The sequence below is a fragment of the Myxocyprinus asiaticus genome, chromosome 31 (assembly GCF_019703515.2).
Source record: "Myxocyprinus asiaticus isolate MX2 ecotype Aquarium Trade chromosome 31, UBuf_Myxa_2, whole genome shotgun sequence".
In the NCBI taxonomy this organism is placed as follows: domain Eukaryota; kingdom Metazoa; phylum Chordata; class Actinopteri; order Cypriniformes; family Catostomidae; genus Myxocyprinus; species Myxocyprinus asiaticus.
In genome coordinates, this window is record NC_059374.1 from 33,047,808 (window position 1) to 33,067,446 (window position 19,639).

At 36.9% G+C, this 19,639-nt stretch overlaps 1 protein-coding gene across 6 annotated transcripts; it reads left to right on the forward strand.

Moving 5' to 3' along the window:
- Nucleotides 1-1,951: 1,951 nt before the first annotated feature.
- Nucleotides 1,952-19,244, forward strand: arfip2a (ADP-ribosylation factor interacting protein 2a). 6 transcript variants are annotated; one of them, XM_051665763.1, is made up of 11 exons: nt 1,952-2,119; nt 3,787-3,891; nt 4,154-4,201; nt 5,302-5,410; nt 5,558-5,620; nt 11,049-11,129; nt 12,202-12,317; nt 12,823-13,044; nt 17,377-17,534; nt 17,793-17,967; nt 18,058-19,244. In XM_051665763.1, exons 2-11 carry the CDS (start codon nt 3,796-3,798, stop codon nt 18,211-18,213), a joined length of 1,224 nt encoding a protein of 407 aa, XP_051521723.1. In that variant the 5' UTR covers nt 1,952-2,119; nt 3,787-3,795; the 3' UTR covers nt 18,214-19,244. The 6 variants fall into 6 exon arrangements, with proteins under 6 accessions (XP_051521723.1, XP_051521725.1, XP_051521724.1 ...); XM_051665765.1 differs by lacking the exon at nt 5,558-5,620 and having other exon boundaries at nt 18,058-19,242; XM_051665764.1 differs by lacking the exon at nt 4,154-4,201 and having other exon boundaries at nt 18,058-19,241.
- Nucleotides 19,245-19,639: the final 395 nt, after the last annotated feature.

Sequence of the window (19,639 nt, forward strand, 5' to 3'; positions counted from 1 at the left end):
TGCGTTTAAATGAACTAGTGCTCATTTGTCTTTCACTGAACTTCCTTAATTACAAAAATAGACATTTATCTGACCCCAGCCTTGATTTTCAGGCATTAATATTCACCTGTCCTAGTCTGAGAGTCTGTTAGCTTGTTGCTTTAATGATCTGTGTAGATACCATTAAAGATTCTCTTCCGGAAAAATGTATGCCCTGGCCAAAAGTAACATTTATAAGCTAACTGACTCAGAACAAACCTGTCTGTACATATTGCCTCTATTAACTTTTGCTCTGGTCTAAGTAATCAGTTTTTCTGCTCTGGTCTGAATAACTTATAAGAGACTTATTAGAAGCATGTTAGTCTTCATACAGAACTTTATTAAAGGAGACACACACAGACTGAATTTAATGCGTGTGGCACTGCAGTCTTAAGAAAAAACACAACTAAGCACTTTGTGAACCAATGCATGAGACAAAATCAAATATATGCAAAGCTATGCTCAAAACAAATGTTTTGTCAGGTAACCTAAAAAAATATGCTTAATGCAGTTACTTTTAAATTAACTGGTTTTATTTAAGTCAAAAATATTATTAATGGAATATTCCGGATTCAGTACAAGTTAAGCTCGGCATTTGTGGCATAATATTGATTACTACAAAAATGTACTTCAACCAGTCCCTCTTTTTCTTTAAAAAAGATCAAAAATCTGGGTAACAGTGAGGCACTTACAATGGTAGTGAATGGCGATAATCCATAAATGTTAAAATACTCACTGTTTCAAAAGTATAGCCACAAGATGTAAACAATATGGGTGTTAACATGATAAAATCACTTACTAACCTTTTCTGTGTAAAGTTATAGCCAATTTTATAACTTTGTTTCCATGACGATGTAGCCTAATACCATAAACTATAAATCGACTGTAAAAACGACTATTTAAACAACTTCACAACTCAAACAAAACATGAGTTTTAACAGAAGAATTCATGTAAGTTCTTTCACAAAATTATACGTTTCACATTTCTGTCTTTAAACCCTCCAAAAATAGGCCCTATTCACTTTCAATGTAAGTGCCTCACTGTAACCTTGATTTTTGCTTTTTTAAATGAATATTGCAGCATTTCCAAACACTTAGCTAGGATTTTGACAATATTTTTGGAAATCATTATCTAAAATCCAGATGTAGAGACGCATGTTGTTTGGGGTATATATTGGTTTATTTCCTGAGCAGACACATGACACAATTTGATTTTTTTGATTTTTCGGTAATCAACATTATGCCACAAATTCTGTCGATTGAGCTTAACTTGTATTGAACCCAGAATATTCCTTTAACTATGACTGAATCAACCTGCCTACATGAGATTACACCAATTAAAGAAAGTTATAAAGGTCAGATCACATAGCTAGAGTTAGAAAAAGTATAACAGCTGCAGTTTTTTTTTTTTACTGTAAAATGCAATGTAATAACAATTGCCCCCTCTAAATGTAACTACTGGCCCTCTCACAAGACATGTAAAAGTGGAAATGTTACTTATCAGCATGTCAGACTTTTACATTTGGACTAATTGGCAGCTTTTTATAACAAAACTGATATCACTATTGTTGTGTCAAGATATAAAAAGAGAACACTGTGTGCAGTTTGTATATATTATTGCCCTTGTGGAAGGAATGGGTTAACAAACACAAGTAGTTCTTGGGACCATAGAGCGCATTTAAAATTATGCTCACATTCCTGAGGTAATAGTGACACCATGTGGTCATATTGAGAATAACATCTCATATTTATCTCTATTTACCTCGCCTTTAATTAAGTAAATTTGCGTTTCAGATGACAGCGTTAAACTCATAAAAATGTTTTTCTACACATATCTTGTATTTTTATGAAATACATGACCACAATCCTCTTTACTCGAATCTAAATGCAATAAGTGTTCAGGAACGGTACAGCAACCCTGAAGACTCTCGTCGTCACTTCCGTTTGCGGAAAACGAAGAGGATTTGCGTTACCAAGTGACTTAGAGGACTGACGGAGAAGATTATTAGCATCCATTAAAATAAACACATCGCATTTTCATCATGGAATAATCTCGAATGGTCTGCGTTCTGTTCATATCCGCGGTCGAGACGGCACACGGGTGAGTAAAGCTGCAGCAGCGGCGAACGTTTTGATGGATCGCGCGGGTCAAGCATCCTCATCTATCCCGCTGTGACACGTAGCAGCGCAAACGGAGCTCAGAATGGGAGGATGCTTGACCTAATCCGGCTGGAGAGCGTCATGGCGTCTATGTACACTGTAGTATTTAGAAAAATCCTTCCCTTCCACCTTTTGTCAAGGCCGTATCACCATATGGCTATATAATCTGCTAGTCTATTATTGCAGGGGCACGAGACTGGCATATAAATTTAATAAATAATAAATGTATCATTGGTTTATAATAATACGGCTTTTGCATGCCTATTCTGAAGGGTACAACGGGGCTAAAGTCCCCCCGGGGTAAAAGGCACTTTTGATTTTATTTTCTCCCAAAACACTAAACAGCAGCAAAAAGCTACCACAGTGCTTTCTTTAACACCTGTTTTTCACTATACATTGCAAAATACTGATCCATGATATCATCGCGTGAAATGTCTAAAGTTTGTTTTTTTAATTTATTTGATATCATATTTAATAATTATTTTATTTGATTAATTTTGCAGATATATTACAATGTTGCAAATTAATGTAGCTAATGAGAATCCCTGAAATTATCCCAATTATTTTTTTTAGACAAAATACTTATTTATCATTTTCAGTTTTGTTCAAGGTGATTAAATGCAAAGATTTATATTAACTGTCCAATAAGTGAAAGTATTATATTTGGGGTAAATTGTTGCAAGGGCTAAAGGCCTCCATAAAACACATCATTCACTTGCATTGAAAGGACCTGCAGAGCTGAGATATTCTCCTAAAAACCTTTGTTTGTGTTCTGCAGAAGAAAGAAAGTCATACACATTTGGGATGGCATGAGGGTGAATAAATGATGAGAGAATTTTAATTTTTTGAGTGAACTATCCCTTTAAGTGGAGTGAATAAATTTATAATGAAAACTTTTCAAAGTGGGCTCACATTGACTGATCCAATCACAGTGGAGATTAATTTGTTTATAGAATATTTGAGATGTTATGAAATGTCAAATGTAATTGAAATGAACAGAAAATGGTTAATCCTTTTCTGGAGTGGTTAGTTTGAATAAGCATTATCATAATTTGTTACTCAAAAAAGCATCTTGCTGTCAGAAAAAAATATTTGCCTAAGTTGACCAATTTTGCCCTATAACTATTGTCCCTATTTACACAATATCACTTTAACCCACTTGTGGGACTTTTACCCTAAATGTGGGGTAAAAGGTTCCTTCACCATCTTTTTTTATTTATTTTTTTTATAATTTTAATCAAAACAACATTCCGTTATTAGTTAATTTCACACAAATTATGTTGTTCCATCAATATTCAATAAAAAGAAATCTATTTTTTCAATCTTGATACACTTTGTTGCCAGAAGAAAAGCAAATTCTCCTTAAAATGTGCCTTTAGCCCCGTTGTACCATAATGTCGATTTATATATAGTTACAGTATTTAGCTAAATTATCCTTTGCCCACCTGGCATATTGTCTCATTTCATTCAGCAGTCTGGTGCATTGTACTGTACATACATAGCTTTATATGAAATATAATGTAGTATTTGCTACTATACATTGTGTATGTTTTATTTTGTCTGTCTATCTATCTATCTATCTATCTATCTATCTGTCTCATGTCATAGACATCCATCATGACAGACAGTATCTTGAGCAAAGCTGCCACTATGGAAATACCCATCAACAGCAATGGGGACACCAGGACAGCTGAAGAAGACAGTCTTGAGCAGGTGTGTGTCCACGGCCCATCAAACCTAATGACAAAAATGAACAGCCTTTTTTCAAGCCCGTCGCTCAGTTAAGCCATGAACCAGACCCGAATGTCACGTGCTATTCCACAACAGTCGGCTTAATCACATGTAAATGAGCTGTTGTAAATATAGACGCTTCCAACCAAATTAAGCTGTTGTGCTTGGTTATTGAAGTGATTGTCTCACCATTATTTTTATGTTTGTCTTCACATTTTGTATGTCTATGCTTTATTCTGCACAGATTGGTGGGAGCTTAGATGAGGTTGTAAGCAAACTGCCAGTGGCCATGGTGAGGGCGAGTTTTTGGGTGTCCGTGTACATTGGAGCCCTGTTCCCTTTAACGTAGCATGGTTAGCGTGTCTGCGTAATAGCACACATACTATAGACGTATCATAGGTTTGTGTTGGCCAAATTTTAATCACAAACAGGAGCTGTTTGTAGGTCAGCAAAGTCAATCGGAGACATGCAAAAATGGAAAGCAGTAATGCAAATAGTTTAGTTTGCATATGTTTTTATGACTACTTTTGATTAGTTTATAGGCATTATGTTGAACTATAGAAAAGTAGTTTACCTATAGATTTTGCAACCTGTTTTTAGCAACATATATGAGGATGTCTTTGGGAGAACAGAATAAGGCTTTAGTTTCTATAAGGCAATATAGGGCACTTTTCTTTAATACAGTAGTGCTGCTATTCTAAAGCAACATAAGTACTGTATATTTAGTTTAAGCATATTATAAGAATTTAGAATTTAGTTTGCATATTTTTATTGTTATTTTTTTGCTTCCTGACTCCATTCTTTGTTACCTACCTATGTCCTTCATGTACAGTACAGTTGGTAACACTCTACAGTTCAATAAGGTTGTATACATTAACATTAGTTAACATTCTATCAGTGAACAATTCTTTTACAATACTTTTAATTTTCATTAATGTTATTTCTACATATACTAATACATTTTTAACAGTAAAAGCTGTATATGTTATATTTATATGTAGTCATTTAGCAGACACTTTTATCCAAAGCAGCTTACAAATGAGGACATTAGTTAATGCATTGTGAATTTACATGACCTAACAACAACCTAACATTATAGGTCATTCATTATATGTTAATATTAGTAAACTCATTATCAATTTATAGGAGCTTACTATGAACAATAGTATATATTTTAAATAAACTTGAACTGAGAATAATAAATGCTGTACGTTTTTAGTTCATGAGACCTAATGCATTAACTAATGCTAACGTATAGAATCTTATTGTAAAGTGTTACCGTGTAATTTGTGCTAAATATGTGTATTGTGTCTTTATTGTATATTGAATACACTACAGTCTTCTTAACTTGGCTGGTATTTTGTCTGAATGGCTTGTCTTCTTTATCTTCAGGACTTGCAGCAGGTTATGGTGTCTGGACCCAACCTGAATGAAACCAGCATTGTGTCAGGAGGCTACGGAGGGGCAGCAGAGGGCATCATACCCACCAGTTCCATCAAAGGTAAAGAGTACTCCAATAGCTCATAATATTGTGTGACATTCTGCTAAATTAGATATAATTCATTCTGAAGCAGCTTCTCTACTCACTAGGGTTTTTGAGTCTTGTGTCTCTCAAAGCTCTTACATTTTTGCTGACATATATGTTTAGGACCAGCCATTCGTTTCAACCCGGAGTATTTTGACAGAAGATGTGGTAACGGCCCCAAACCAGGTGTCTGTGTATGCATGCAAATCTGACGGAAAATCTTATTTTAGAACCTTTGTCATTGCAACTTCCTCTCTTTCTCCTTCTTTGGGTGTACATGTTTGAAAATTGGTTTGTCAGCATTTTAACAGGAAGCATTTGCCTCTTTTGACAGGGTACAGCGAACAGTTGCATGTTGGATGCATGTTTGCATCTGTAATTGCAACAAGAACCTCTCGTTATAAAATGTACTGTTTAAACTTTCTTTTTTTGTAACAAAAGGTATTGTTGTTTGCAAGCTCAATGTATTTGAAATGTGGAATGCAGAATAATGTTTTAACTATGCTCAGTAACATGGTTGGCTTTAACACTTTGAGCACGGAACAAATACACATGCCCGTGTATCAATCCTAACTGACATATAGTCAGTCCTTTAGCAGCTGTCTTGTTTTTCATTCATTTTCATTCTTTAACACCATAATTTTCCTTTCTTTCAGTCACCTTGCACCATTAACTTTAACCCCTCATATTGCTCTTTTTCTGTTGAAAAATATCATTCTTAACTCAAACATTAGCATCATCATCATCAATTTATTGTTCTATTTATATATCCAAGTATATACAGTGGCCCCAAAAAGTATCGGGAAACTTAAACAACAATTAAAAATGTTTGAATGTCTTTGCATAATATCAAAATATCAAATCAGGTGGCATTTATTTTAAACAAAGATGGCACAAACACACTTTTCAAGCAAACGATTTTACTAAAAGAAGTTTGTTCTGTTTCATATGACAAAACAATAGTTAAATATAGTGATACAAATTATTTTTTTTTTTGGATAAAACAAAGAGGATTTGGACTAGGGATGCACCAATGTATCGACCACAGATATTTATTGGCTAATTATTGACCAAATTAAAACCATCAGCATATCGGTTATAAGCATGAAAACGCAGATATGAAAAACCAATGGTTTATTTATAATTAATTAGCAGAGCATTTTGTAAAAGCTCTGTGAATTAAAATGCACAATCCAGAAATAATGATAGCCAAAACATTTTGAATGGTTGGCACTCCTAAAAACGCGTACTATTTAACTTTTATTCTTTCTCGTTCTCACGGTACAGACATAACAGTTGTGAAAGTTGCATTTGCCTATACATACATGATGAGGGAAACCATAAAAAATGCTTTGACTCACTTTGACTTTTGAGACATTTGTATGGTATCCAGTGGGCCTGCACGATTGATTGAGATAAGATTAAAATCTCAATATGGTCTTGCATATTGCAACTGCATAGGTTGCATTTGTCGGCCGCATACGTCATCGAGGCTGTCTTGTTTCAGAAAAGCGAGTAGGACACTTCGAATGCAGCCTTCGAATGCGACCTTCTTTCTCGAGAATTCGGAGGATGCATGAGGTGTATCCTTCATGGGCACTCACAACCCACAATTCTTTGCTTCAACGGAAATGTCTAAAAAACATAACGCCAGTTTGCTCGTAAATATGATGTTCAAATGCAAGTAATGTTAATTCCCAAGTTGAAGTACCTCAGTAGATGGGTGCAGAGTATATAATATGTATAATTATATTAATATATAATTAAAATAAAGTGTTAGACTAAAAGTACACCTGTAAAATCTATTTTCTTTTCTCTTTACATCTCTATAACTCTCCTAAAATGTACCTCATAAATTCCCTTCCAAAGGGACTTTGTTCCCTTCTCACTCAAAGTGCTGGTGCTTGTTAGAGAGTGGCGTGCTGTCATAGCAACCATGTTACGTTCCGTTTCCATTTGTCCTACGAAGGCCGTCTCATTTAAACGAGACTTGTTTAAAGGAGGACGCTCGGTATACTGCAGCCTTCAAAGGACACGTCCTACCTAGCACGCAGCCTTCCAAATGAGACACAGCCATAGTATTCATTTCGGTGCTTCAGTCAGCACTGTGCGAGAAAGCAGCGCCATCTACCAGTCTGGATGGCAATATCCATTATCCATTACACCACGATAGAATAAAAGGGCATTTTGTTCCTTTCGTTAAAATTTTGTATTTTTCCATGATGTGGTTGACATTTCCGTGGAATTGCACTACATATGCATAGTATGAATTTGTAATGTTCTGTCTTATACAGTACAGTACATCGATCATCATGCTATGATATTTAGTTATTTTTTTATGTTTTTCTTTTTACAGTATATTCTATTTCTTTCATTGTGGCTGGCTCCCTTTGAAATGTTGGCCTGTTATTTGTTCAACAGATCCAATCCATGTTCAATGGGAATTATTTATTGTTAGAACAATAAAAAAGCTTTTGTAACTCTTTGTACATTTTTAAAGCATACAGTGCATTCAGAAAATATTCAGACCCCCTCATTTTTTCACATTTTGGTATGTTGCAGCCTTATGCTAAAATGCTTTAAATTATAATTTTTTCACATCAATCCACACTCCATACCCCAAAATGACAAAGCAAAAACCAGATTTTTGATAACTTTAATTTAATTTTTGATAAATAATTTTTGCAAATTTATTAAAAAGAAAAAACTAAAATATCACATTGACATAAGTATTCAGACCCTTATCTCCATTCAAACCTGCACCTTTGGCAGCAATATCACCCTCAAGTCTTTTTGGATATGAAGCTTTGCACACCTGGATTTGGGGATTTTCTGCCATTCTTCTCTGCAGATCCTGTCAAGCTCTGTCAGGTTGGATGGGGACCGTCGGTGGACAGCCATTTTCAGGTCTCTCCAGAGATGTTCGATTGGGTTCAAGTCCGGGATCTGGCTGGGCCACTCAAGGACATTCACAGAGTTGTCCCTAAGCCACTCTTGTGTTGTCTTGGCTGTGTGCTTAGGGTCATTGTCCTTTTGGAAGGTGAACCTTAGGCCCAGTCTGAGGTCCTGAGTGCTCTGGACCAGGTTTTCATTAAGGATATCTCTGTATTTTGCTGCATTCAGTTTTCCTTCAACCCTGACCAGTCCTCCAGTCCCTGCCGCTGAAAAACACCCCTACAGCATAATGCTACCACCACCATGCTTCACCGTTGGGATGGTATTGCGCAGGTGATGAGCGGTGCCTGGTTTCCTCCAGACATGATGCTTGGAATTGAGGCTAAACAGTTCAATCTTCGTTTCATACTGTCTGAGAGTCCTTTAGGTGTGTTTTTGCAAATTCCAAGCAGGCTTTTATGTGTCTTGCACTGAGAAGAGGCTTCCGTCTGGCCACTCTGCAATAAAGCTCAGATCGGTGGAGTGTTGCATTGATTGTTGTCCTTCTGTACGTTTTTTCCATCTCAACACATGATCTCTGGAGCTCAACCAGAGTGACCATCGGGTTCTTGGTCACCTCTCTTACCAAGGGCTTTCTCCTCTGATTGCTCAGTTTGGCTGGGCGGCCAGCTCTAGGAAGAGTCCTGGTTGTTCCATACTTCTTCCATTTAAAAATTAAGGAGGCCCGGGGGCCTGGGTAGCTCAGCAAGTAAAGACGCTGACTACCACACCTGGAGTCACAAGTTTGAATCCAGGGCGTGCTGAGTGACTCCAGTCAGGCTTCCTAAGCAACCAATTGGCCAGGTTGCTAGGGTGGGGAGAGTCACATTGGGTTAACCTCCTTGTGGTCGCTATAATGTGGTTCTCGCTCTCGGTGGGGCGTGTGGTGAGTTGTGCATGGATGCCGCGGAGAATAGCGTGAAGCCTCCACACGTGCTAGGTCTCCGCGGTAACGCGCTCAACAAGCCACATGATAAGATGCGCGGATTGGCGTTCTCAGACGCAGAGGCAACTGAGATTTGTCCTCCGCCACCTAGATTGAGGCGAGTCACTATGCCACCATGAGGACTTGGAGCACATTAGGAATTGGCCATTACAAATTGGGGAGAAAAGGGATAATAAAAAAAAGATTTATGGAGGCCACTGTGCACTTGGGAACCTTTAATGCAGCTGACATTTTTTGTAGCCTTCCTCAGCTCTGTGCCTCAACACAATCCTGTCTTTGAGCTCTGCAGGTAGTTCCTTTGACCTCATGGCTTGGTTTTTGCTTTGATATGCATTTTCAGCTGTGAGACCTTATATAGACAGGTATGTGCCTTTCCAAATCATGTCCAATCAATTGAATTTTCCACAGGTGGACTCCTGTCAAAGTGTAGAAACATCTCAAAGATAATCTAGAGAAATGGGATGAACCTGAGCTAAATTTCAAGTGTCATAGCAAAGGGTCTGAATACTCATGTCAATGTAAACAAAGTTATCAAAAATCTGGTTTTTGCTTTGTCATTATGGGGTATGGAGTGTAGATTGATGTGCAAAAAAATAATAATACAAAGTATTTTAGCATAAGTCTGCAACATAACAAATTGTGAAAAAATTGAGGGGGTCTGAATACTTTCTGAATACACTATAATTCCACAGCAAAACAGTGATCTGTTTCTGATGACAAAATAAGGCAAAATATCTGTATCGGCAGAGACTATTTAGCAGAGATGGGCCACTTCTATTAAAATGAATAGGATAAATTGGAATGCCAAATGGTCAACGGATGTAGAAAGTAAGTCCCTCCTTACAGGTAAAAGCCAATCATCTTTTAGATACAGATATTGCCTGTCAATCAACTCGAGAACGCACATGCGCATTAGCTATATATAAGGCGGGACAATTGCAGTTTGCATTTTTTTTACCGTTATCTGAGGTAAAGAAGCACATTTATGATTCCAATGTTGTCAGATTTTATTGCTGATTTAAAATATGTTCTTTGATCGTAATCTTGACCAACAGTTTTGGACATTTCGGTGTTTCCCCATTTAAGTAGATTGGAGCTGCACTGTCATGACTGGAAATAGCCTCCCGAAAATGTTCCAAAGATGGCCGACAGTGAACTGATTTGCTAGAAAGACTTCAGTATCGGCATATTGTTTTTTTGTTAAAAACGGTATCGGCCAAAAAAATTCAAATTTGTGCATCCCTGATTTGGATACTTTCTGGTTGTCAAACATTGTGGAACATGTTCATAGTTATATTGTGATGAACTACTCATGTGGTTACTCTGCTAGGACACCTGAGTGAACTTGAGGGGAAGTGACTTCATACATCTGCTAAAATAACCATGTGAGCAGTTGGTTAAATGTAACTGCAGAAATTGCTGAGAGTTGGTTCTGTTGGCAGATGCTAATTGTTTTAATAAGTAATTTCTAAAGCAATAAAATTCATACATTTTTAAGTGTTCAAAAGTTTCCAAATACTTTTTTGGGCCACTGTACAGTTTGATATTTACATCTATGAAATCATGCATTTGAACGCACTGTAATCTTCACTACAAAATAATGGGACAACCTATTTATGTGAGTTAATTGTCCCTATTACTCAAACACTCTGTTACATTCCCCTAATGGCCTTTCACTTAGACTAAACCTCCATTCCATCCCTCCACCCATCCTCTGTTATTCATTCATTTCAGACATCCGCTCCAAGTCAAGGGGCATCACTCCCAGCCATTCAGCTGCCAGTCGGATAGCAAACCAGCCAGGACATTATAAAGGTATCCCAGGGCGTCCTCCCTCCTTCCTGTCACTGCCAGACACTTTGTCACCCCATCATTTAGTGTCATTTACCCTTTTATTCATTTTTAACTTAAATGGTTGTTATAGACAGAAAAATGAAGAACATTAAAGTATGTAGTATTGTCCATATGAGTGAGTACCAAGCTGATTTTTTTCCTAAGCTCAATACAGTGGCCTTGTTAAGACAACAGGCATTTGGTATTAGAGAGGTTGGTCATTATGTCCTAAAATGGCCTATTATTATGTCATTTTAAAGGAGTTGTAAGCAATGTTATGGTTATACTATCTTTTGCTAGACTTAACCTTAAAAATGTATGAGTAATCTGAAGTCGGCAAACCCTGAGCATGCAAAATTATTCACATGCAGAAAGAATTTCTGATGGCTAAAAAAGAGTGGGCCACTCCATCCTTCTTTTGGCTTGTAGGGGTATTTTTGTGTGATATTAAAAATCTGCTTACAGCACTAAAGGGTTAGTTCACACAAAAATGAAAATTCTGTCATAATTTACTCACCCTCGTGTTTTTACAAACCTGCAGGACTTTCTTCCATGGTACACACAATAAGATGTTTTAGCATGAGTCTCAGGCACATTTACTTTCATTGTGTGGATAAAAAAAAAAAAAAAGCAATGAAAGTGAAAGGTGACTGAGACTTTGAGCCCCTAACAGTGTGCCTAAAATCTCATTTTGTGTTACGGGTATGGAACAGCATGAAAGTGAGTAAACGATGACAGAATTTTCATTTTTCATTTAACTATAATCCCTTATAAGCAACATTGTAGTTAAATTTAGAGCATGATTATGATCTATATCTGTTTACATTTATTCATTTAGCAGACCTTTTTATCCAAAGTGACTTACAAATGAGGAACATGAGCAATTTGTCATAGAAAGTCAACAATATCTGCAGTATCGCACTGCCAAGTTCCCAGAGTAGCTAGAGATGTATAGAAGCTAGCACAGTAGAAAGAGACAGACAAGGAAAACTTTTTTTATTTTTTTATTAAGAAATTAAATTAAAGTGCCATGTCTTAACTGATTTTCTATCAGCTCCCAACATGCATCATAGCAGCAGCAATCCATCCATGATGTTAGAGGAGGCCACAAGAGGAGTAGCTGTAGAGAAATTTGACAGCGTGAAGAAGTGGAGCATCAACACATACAAGGTACTAAACATACACTCATTTGTCAGAATAGATGAACAGAACTTATTGTGTTACAACTTATTAATTACTAATGTATTAATGTAATATGTATTATTACAGTTATAATATTGCTTCTGTATTAGTATATTATAATCTACTGCTAGTCCTTTTAATTTCGGGGTAGGCACACAAAAATGAAAATTCTGTCATCGTTTTGTCATCACTTATGTTTTCCAAACGTGTTTGACTTCCTTTCTTCAGTAGAACAGAAAAGATGTTTCAGAATGTTTGGAACTGACAGCCTCAGTCACTGTTTACTTTGAGTGAATGGTAACTGAGGCTGTCGTCCTGCATAGAAAGAATGCAAATCAGATGGGTTTGGAACAACTTGAGGGGGAGGAAAGAATGACAGAAATTTCAGTTTTGGGTGAACTATCCTTTTAAGAGTTTGAGGTAGGTTATGTAAAGCTGTTGTATGTTATGATCCTTTATTATACCTGACTTCATTTGTGTTACTGTTCACTAGTGCACAAAACAGATGTTTTCAGAGCGTTTTGGCCGTGGTACGAAGACAGTGGACCTGGAACTAGAAGCTCAAATCGATGTGCTAAGAGAGACTAAATTGAAGTATGAACGCATTCTGAGACTAGCACAAGAGCTCACCAGCCACTTCTACAACATGGTGCAGACACAGCAAGCTCTTGGGGATACCTTTGCTGATCTGAGCCAGAAATCCCCAGAACTACAGGTATTAATTTAGTGTCAGTCTATATATATATACAGTATATACACACAGTTAAAATTGTAATTTAAGACCTGGGCCTTGTTTCCCTATAATGATTGATTTTTGGGGTTAAGAGTGTTTTTCACGAGCGATTTACCCATGTCCTTATTTTTTACGGTGTTTCCCAAAGCTTCACTTAAAGGTGCTGTAAGCGATTTTATTTTATTTATATATTTTTTTTTTTTTCATGGAAAGGTATGCAAAAACTGTTCCTACTCCCTGAAAGATATTAATGAAATTAGTGCCCTGAGATATCTCACCGGTCTCTATGACAGCTCTAGACTCTGTAAACAGCAAACAAAAAAATGTCAGCGGTCCGCGGACAATGACACAATTGCCTGTCAATCATTTTTCAAGTTCTCATAGTACTGTAGTTGAGGCGAATTATTGAGCCATAATGCATTTTAATGCCATGTTGTTCATAACATTTGTCAGTTGAGGGAGCTATTTTACTACTGTTGTTTTTAACCACCGTTTCTGCTCTCATTAAAACAAATTTTGGTATCTTTGGAGTGCGGGTTTTGGAAAGAGGGGGCGTGGCTAATCCAACAGCTCAGTCTCTAGGAAGTAGAACGTCTGAAATCGCTTACAGCACCTTTAACATCAAGTGCTACTTAAGAGAGTCACTGTCCAATGTGAAGTGCTGAAGTGCGACTGTGTGGTGTCGCTTGTCATTGTAACTTCATTATATTTATATGTAAATGTATAAATACTGTACTTATAATTTATACCACGCTGGGAAATTTCTACATTTACTTTCTTAAATACTCAACCTAATTAAACATATTATATACTGTGATGCCAGTATTACGGAGTATAAAACATGGAGGTGGAAGCTACGCAAGCGGAGGTCTGCTCTTTGCCACTCCAAAGAGATTACTGTGGCAATAAAACAATGTTTTGTGAAAAATTAGCTTTTTTTTCTTCACTTTCTCTGAATTTAATACATATAATTTTCTGCGACTGTCCCACACATACAGTTGTGCTCAAATGTTTGCATACCCTGGCAGAAATTGTGAAATTTTGGCATTGATTTTGAAAGTATGACTGATCATATGATCACTACTCTTTTATTTAAGGGTAGTGATCATATGAAGCCATTTATTATCATATAGGTGTTTGGCTCCTTTTTAAATTATAATGATAACAGAAATCACCCAAATGGCCCTGATCAAAATTTGACATACCCTTGAATGTTTGGCCTTGTTACAGACACACAAGGTGACACACCTGTGGCTCTTTAAATTGCAGTTAGTGTCTGTGTATAAATAGTCAATGAGTTTGTTAGCTCTCACGTGGATGCATTGAGCAGGCTAGATACTGAGTCATGGGGAGCAGAAAAGAACTGTCAAAAGACCTGCATAACAAGGTAATGGAACTTTATAAAGATGGAAAAGGATATAAAAAGATATCCAAAGCCTTGAAAATGCCAGTCAGTACTGTTCAATCACTTATTAAGAAGTGGAAAATTTGGGGATCTCTTGATACCAAGCCAAGGTCAGGTAGACCAAGAAAGATTTCAGCCACAACTGCCAGAAGAATTGTTCGGGATACAAAGAAAAATCCACAGGTAACCTCAGGAGAAATGTTCTGGAAAAAGATGGTGTGGTTGTTTCAAGGAGCACAATACGACGATACTTGAACAAAAATTAGTTGCATGGTCGAGTTACCAGAAAGGAGCCTTTACTGCGCCACTGCCACAAAAAAGCCCGGTTACAATTTGCCAGACAACAACTTGACACGCCTCACAGCTTCTGGCACACTGTAATTTGGAGTGACGAGACCAAAATAGAGCTTTATGGTCACAACCATAAGCGCTTTGTTTGGAGAGGGGTCAACAAGGCCTATAATGAAAAGAATACCATCCCCACTGTGAAGCATGATGGTGGATCACTGATGTTTTGGGGGTGTGTGAGCTCTAAAGGCACGGGGAATCTTGTGAAAATTGATGGCAAGATGAATGCAGCATGTTATCAGAAAATACTGGCAGACAATTTGCATTCTTCTGCACGAAAGCTGCGCATGGGACGCTCTTGGACTTTCCAGCACGACAATGACCCTAAGCACAAGGCCAAGTTGACACTCCAGTGGTTACAGCAGGAAAAGGTGAAGGTTCTGGAGTGGCCATCACAGTCTCCTGACCTTAATATCATCGAGCCACTCTGGGGAGATCTCAAACATGCGGTTCATGCAAGACGACCAAAGACTTTGCATGACCTGGAGGCATTTTGCCAAGACGAATGGGCAGCTATACCACCTGCAAGAATTTGGGGCCTCATAGACAACTATTACAAAAGACTGCACGCTGTCATTGATGCTAAAGGAGGCAATACACAGTATTAAGAACTAAGGGTATGCAGACTTTTGAACAGGGGTCATTTCATTTTTTTCTTTGTTGTCATGTTTTGTTTTATGATTGTGCCATTCTGTTATAACCTACAGTTAAATATGAATCCCATAAGAAATAAAAGAAATGTGTTTTGCCTGCTCACTCATGTTTTCTTTAAAAATGGTACATATATTACCAATTCTCCAAGGCTATGCAAAATTTTGAGCACAACTGTACATCAGTGTGGCTACTTTATTCATTTACTTTTTAATTTATATATTCTTTAATTTAGCTATTCGATGCATTAATTATTATTTTTAATTGTTGATTAAAATAAAAGATAAAAGTATCCTGATATTAAAGTCTCATACTGCATTAAGTGTACTGGAAGCAGCTCTACATTACCTGGATTAAATAAAGTGTATGAAGTTTTTGCGATTTATCCTGTAGGTGTCTGCATAAGTCTGTCTCCCTACGATGTTCTTAGCGCTCTACCATTACTTGAGCACTCGAGTAATGGTTTAAGTACTAAAGTAATGATGGCTTTGGGAAACAGGCCGCTAAACTAAATTAATCGTAAGATGGATTCTACAATCTGCTTAGGCTTATGATGCTTTTGGGAAACGAGGCCCTGTTTCATACAGAGAGCACAATTTTGGTTAAAAAAATTATTGACGTCTTCACGCGGAGTCTGAAAATTTGCGGCAAATGTGAAAAAAGTGGCAAAACTTTTTTTTCTCCACAGCATATGTCAAGTTTTTGTTTGCTCAGCAGAAACCAAATTATATAATCACTGTGACGTTCAAGGGAAGAGATAACATTAGGGATGTCGTAAAATATTGATTATTGATCTGCACTTTATTTTATCGATACATTTTTGTGGCATCAATTTATTACCATCAGCCTACATTTAAATTAGAAGCCTAATTTGTGTGCTTTTAATTCACTGTCAGTTGCCTTCCATTCAATGTAGTCTGATGTAATAGCTTTGGGAGACCACAAGGGGGCAACATAACATTTACTAAAGCTGGTCTCATGTAGGACAGGCATAGATGTCACACACACATTATGATCTGATGGCAGTCCAAAGTTACAAAGATTTTTTTTACTTTTTCAAGAATGAATGAAGAGTTTGAAGGTTAGTGTATGAAACTGGTGTAGCTGCGCAAACTAAACGATTAGAAATTGTGGTTTATTATGCAGTTTCCTTGCATGTCGCATTGAATAGGCTTTCATCCAAGCTGTCAAACCACAAAAAGACATACTTGTACCTGCAAATGCATTGTGTAGGCTATATGAAAGATACTTATACACAATATATCATCCAGTAATGACAAGAGTAAATCATCTTTGTTCTTTGATAATGATTTGGGTCAAATTTAATGGAAAACTATGTGAGTTTAGCTCCGTGGCGCTGCAGAATTTTAAACAGCCTGTGGAGACGGCAAGCGCGCATTGTGTGCGTACCTTGATAGAAAATAATTGTTTCGAATTTTAGAATGCCCCATGTTGTCCACCAGACATGTCCAGTGTGCAAACCATTTTAATTAACCCTGCTGCTCACACTTTACCAAAGTTGTGATGAGGAATGTGTTCACTGTTGTGCAATGAGCAGCCTTATTTGTATCGGAAGATATCCCGATATATATTGATAATCATCTGGAAAATCATTTATCCTGATTATCGAGTCATGAAAACGGCATTGACCCCAAGCCTAAATAACATATCTGTTACTTTTAATCGATAGTATGTATTTTGTACTAAAGCTAGTGACTGACCAGAGATCATTAGGCTTTCATTAAGTTATACTAAAACATGGATCGCATTCGGTCTTGGTATGAATAATTTTGATGCAAAAAACTATTTGCGACACTCTTGGTGTGAATAGGCCTTTACTATGTTTTGATGATTTAAAATCTTTATAGATACAGTTTGCCTCTAACTTAAACTTCTTTAAACCTTTCTAGGATGAGTTTGGCTACAATGCAGAGACACAAAGACTGCTATGCAAGAATGGAGAAACACTCCTGGGTGCCATCAATTTCTTTGTGTCCAGCATTAATACGTTAGTCAACAAAACCATGGAGGACACACTGATGACCATCAAGATGTATGAGAATGCAAGGTATCAAACGTTGCTTTATTTTATTTTGAATTAATGTGTCATAAGCCGTTTGAATAAGTCGATATATTAAAGAATTTATAGTCTATGCTTTGTTTTAGTTTTTGTCTTAAATAGAACAAAACTGAAGCTGAGGTTTCGCAACCTCTCTCAAGAAGGAGGTTTCTCAAACTGTTAGTGAGGAATTTCTTTTTTTGTCCAGGATTAGTTTTGAGTTTATTATACTAGTTTATACTAATTGTAATGATGTTTCTGTTTTAGACTGGAGTTTGATGCGTACAGGACAGACCTGGAGGAGTTGAGCGCAGGTCCGCGGGACGCTGCAGCCATGATGCGCATCGAGATGGCTCAACAGCAGTACCAAATCCAGAGAGAAAAGTACGAACGACTGCGCAGTGATGTCACCATCAAACTCAAGTTCTTGGAAGAGAATAAAGTATGTTGAAATCCTTCTTATTATTCAGCTGACTTTATTTGATACATCAGAAATGTGTCAGATTCTATGGATGTTTATGTTGATTTCCAGGTGAAGGTGATGCACAAGCAACTCCTACTGTTTCACAATGCTATTTCTGCGTATTTCGCTGGAAACCAGCAGCAGTTGGAACAGACTCTCAGACAGTTCAACGTGAAGTTGAAGCCACCGGGTTCTGACAAGCCATCATGGCTCGAGGAACAGTGATCACTTTGTCAATCTGTAGAGACACTTAAACATGAAGATTTTAAAAAGGATTAATGGGGATGTAAACTGGTGCATTAAAGGAGATATTTATGAATGAATAAGAGAAGTAGAAGTTTTATGTTGCCAAACCCTGGAAAGATGCCCAGTTTATTTAAAGCCAGAAAATCTTCAGATGAACATTAAAGGGATAGTTCACCCAAAAAAGACAACTCTATCAACATTTACGAACCATCAAGGTCTGTCTTTTAAAACAATGGCAGTTGATAGTGATTTCACTTTCAAGATTCAAAAAGGATGCAACATTATCATAAAGGTTGTCCATGTGACTTGTGCATCATATGCCAAGTCTTCTGAAGGCATATGATTGGTTTAAGTTCAAAACAACTTATTCAGTGAAAATCATGAGTGCATGCGAGAAACTCGTTTTCACGCCACACTTTCTTATGAGAACTTGCATGTCTAGAGCAATTTATCCTATTTGTGTTTCGCAGAAGAAAGTCATATGGATTTAGAATGACATGAGGGTCAGTAAACGATGACAGAATTTAAATTTTTGGTGGAACTATCCCTTTAATTGAGTTTATTCAAATGGATTATTGAAACTAACTGTGGTTATGTTTTACAGCTGCCTTAATTTACTTGTATATCGTGTATGGGCTGTCCATAGTAAATTATGCTAAATTACATGGTACATGTCAGTCTCACCAAGCAATCACTTTGTGTAAAACATTAGCATTTTCGGAGGTATTCATTATCAGGCATTATATATTCACAGAACTTTTCTGTATCTAGTCAGCACCTCCCAGGCCAGTTTATTTTATCACATTTATTTCGATAGAGTAGATCTGAAAGAAAAGAATGTTGTGCTTGTGTGTTTGTTTTTAATATAAGGATGTTTGGAGGAGGACTGTGACAAGGTATAAGAATGAAAAATTGTTCACTGTATGCGTCATAAGAAGGTTAATAATATATTTATATTTATGTAAAGCGTGTCCCACCTATAATTAAAACACATTTGAAGGTGATAGAGTCATGTCTCAGTAGCTTTTTTGGTCACCAATTCTGTTCTCTGATGTTAGGAAGAATGTGCAGGACTGACAGCCTCAGTCACCAGCTACTTTTGTTACATCTTTTGTCCATACAATGAAAGTGAATAGTGACTGAGGCTCTCGTTTTCCTAACATCTCCTTTTTGTGTTCCACAGAAGTAATACGGGTTTGTAACATCATTAGTAAATGATGACAATTTCTTTTTTTGAGTGAAATTTAAGGGATAGATGAACAAGTATTTGTAAGAATTCAGAGTACTTTTTTTTTTATTATTATTATTTTTAATCTTGCACAATTTATAACGATTCAGCAACTATTCTGGGTATTTTATCTGCTTAGAATACTATCTAAGCTCACATTCCACTCCTTATTGCGGC

Coding starts and splice junctions, on each gene's coding strand:
- arfip2a (XM_051665763.1), top strand. CDS start 3,796: ATGACAGACAGTATCTTGAGCAAAGCTGCCACTATGGAAATACCCATC. Junction 5,411..5,557: donor ACCCACCAGTTCCATCAAAG/GTAAAGAGTACT, acceptor ATATATGTTTAG/GACCAGCCATTCGTTTCAAC. Junction 5,621..11,048: donor TGGTAACGGCCCCAAACCAG/GTGTCTGTGTAT, acceptor CATTCATTTCAG/ACATCCGCTCCAAGTCAAGG.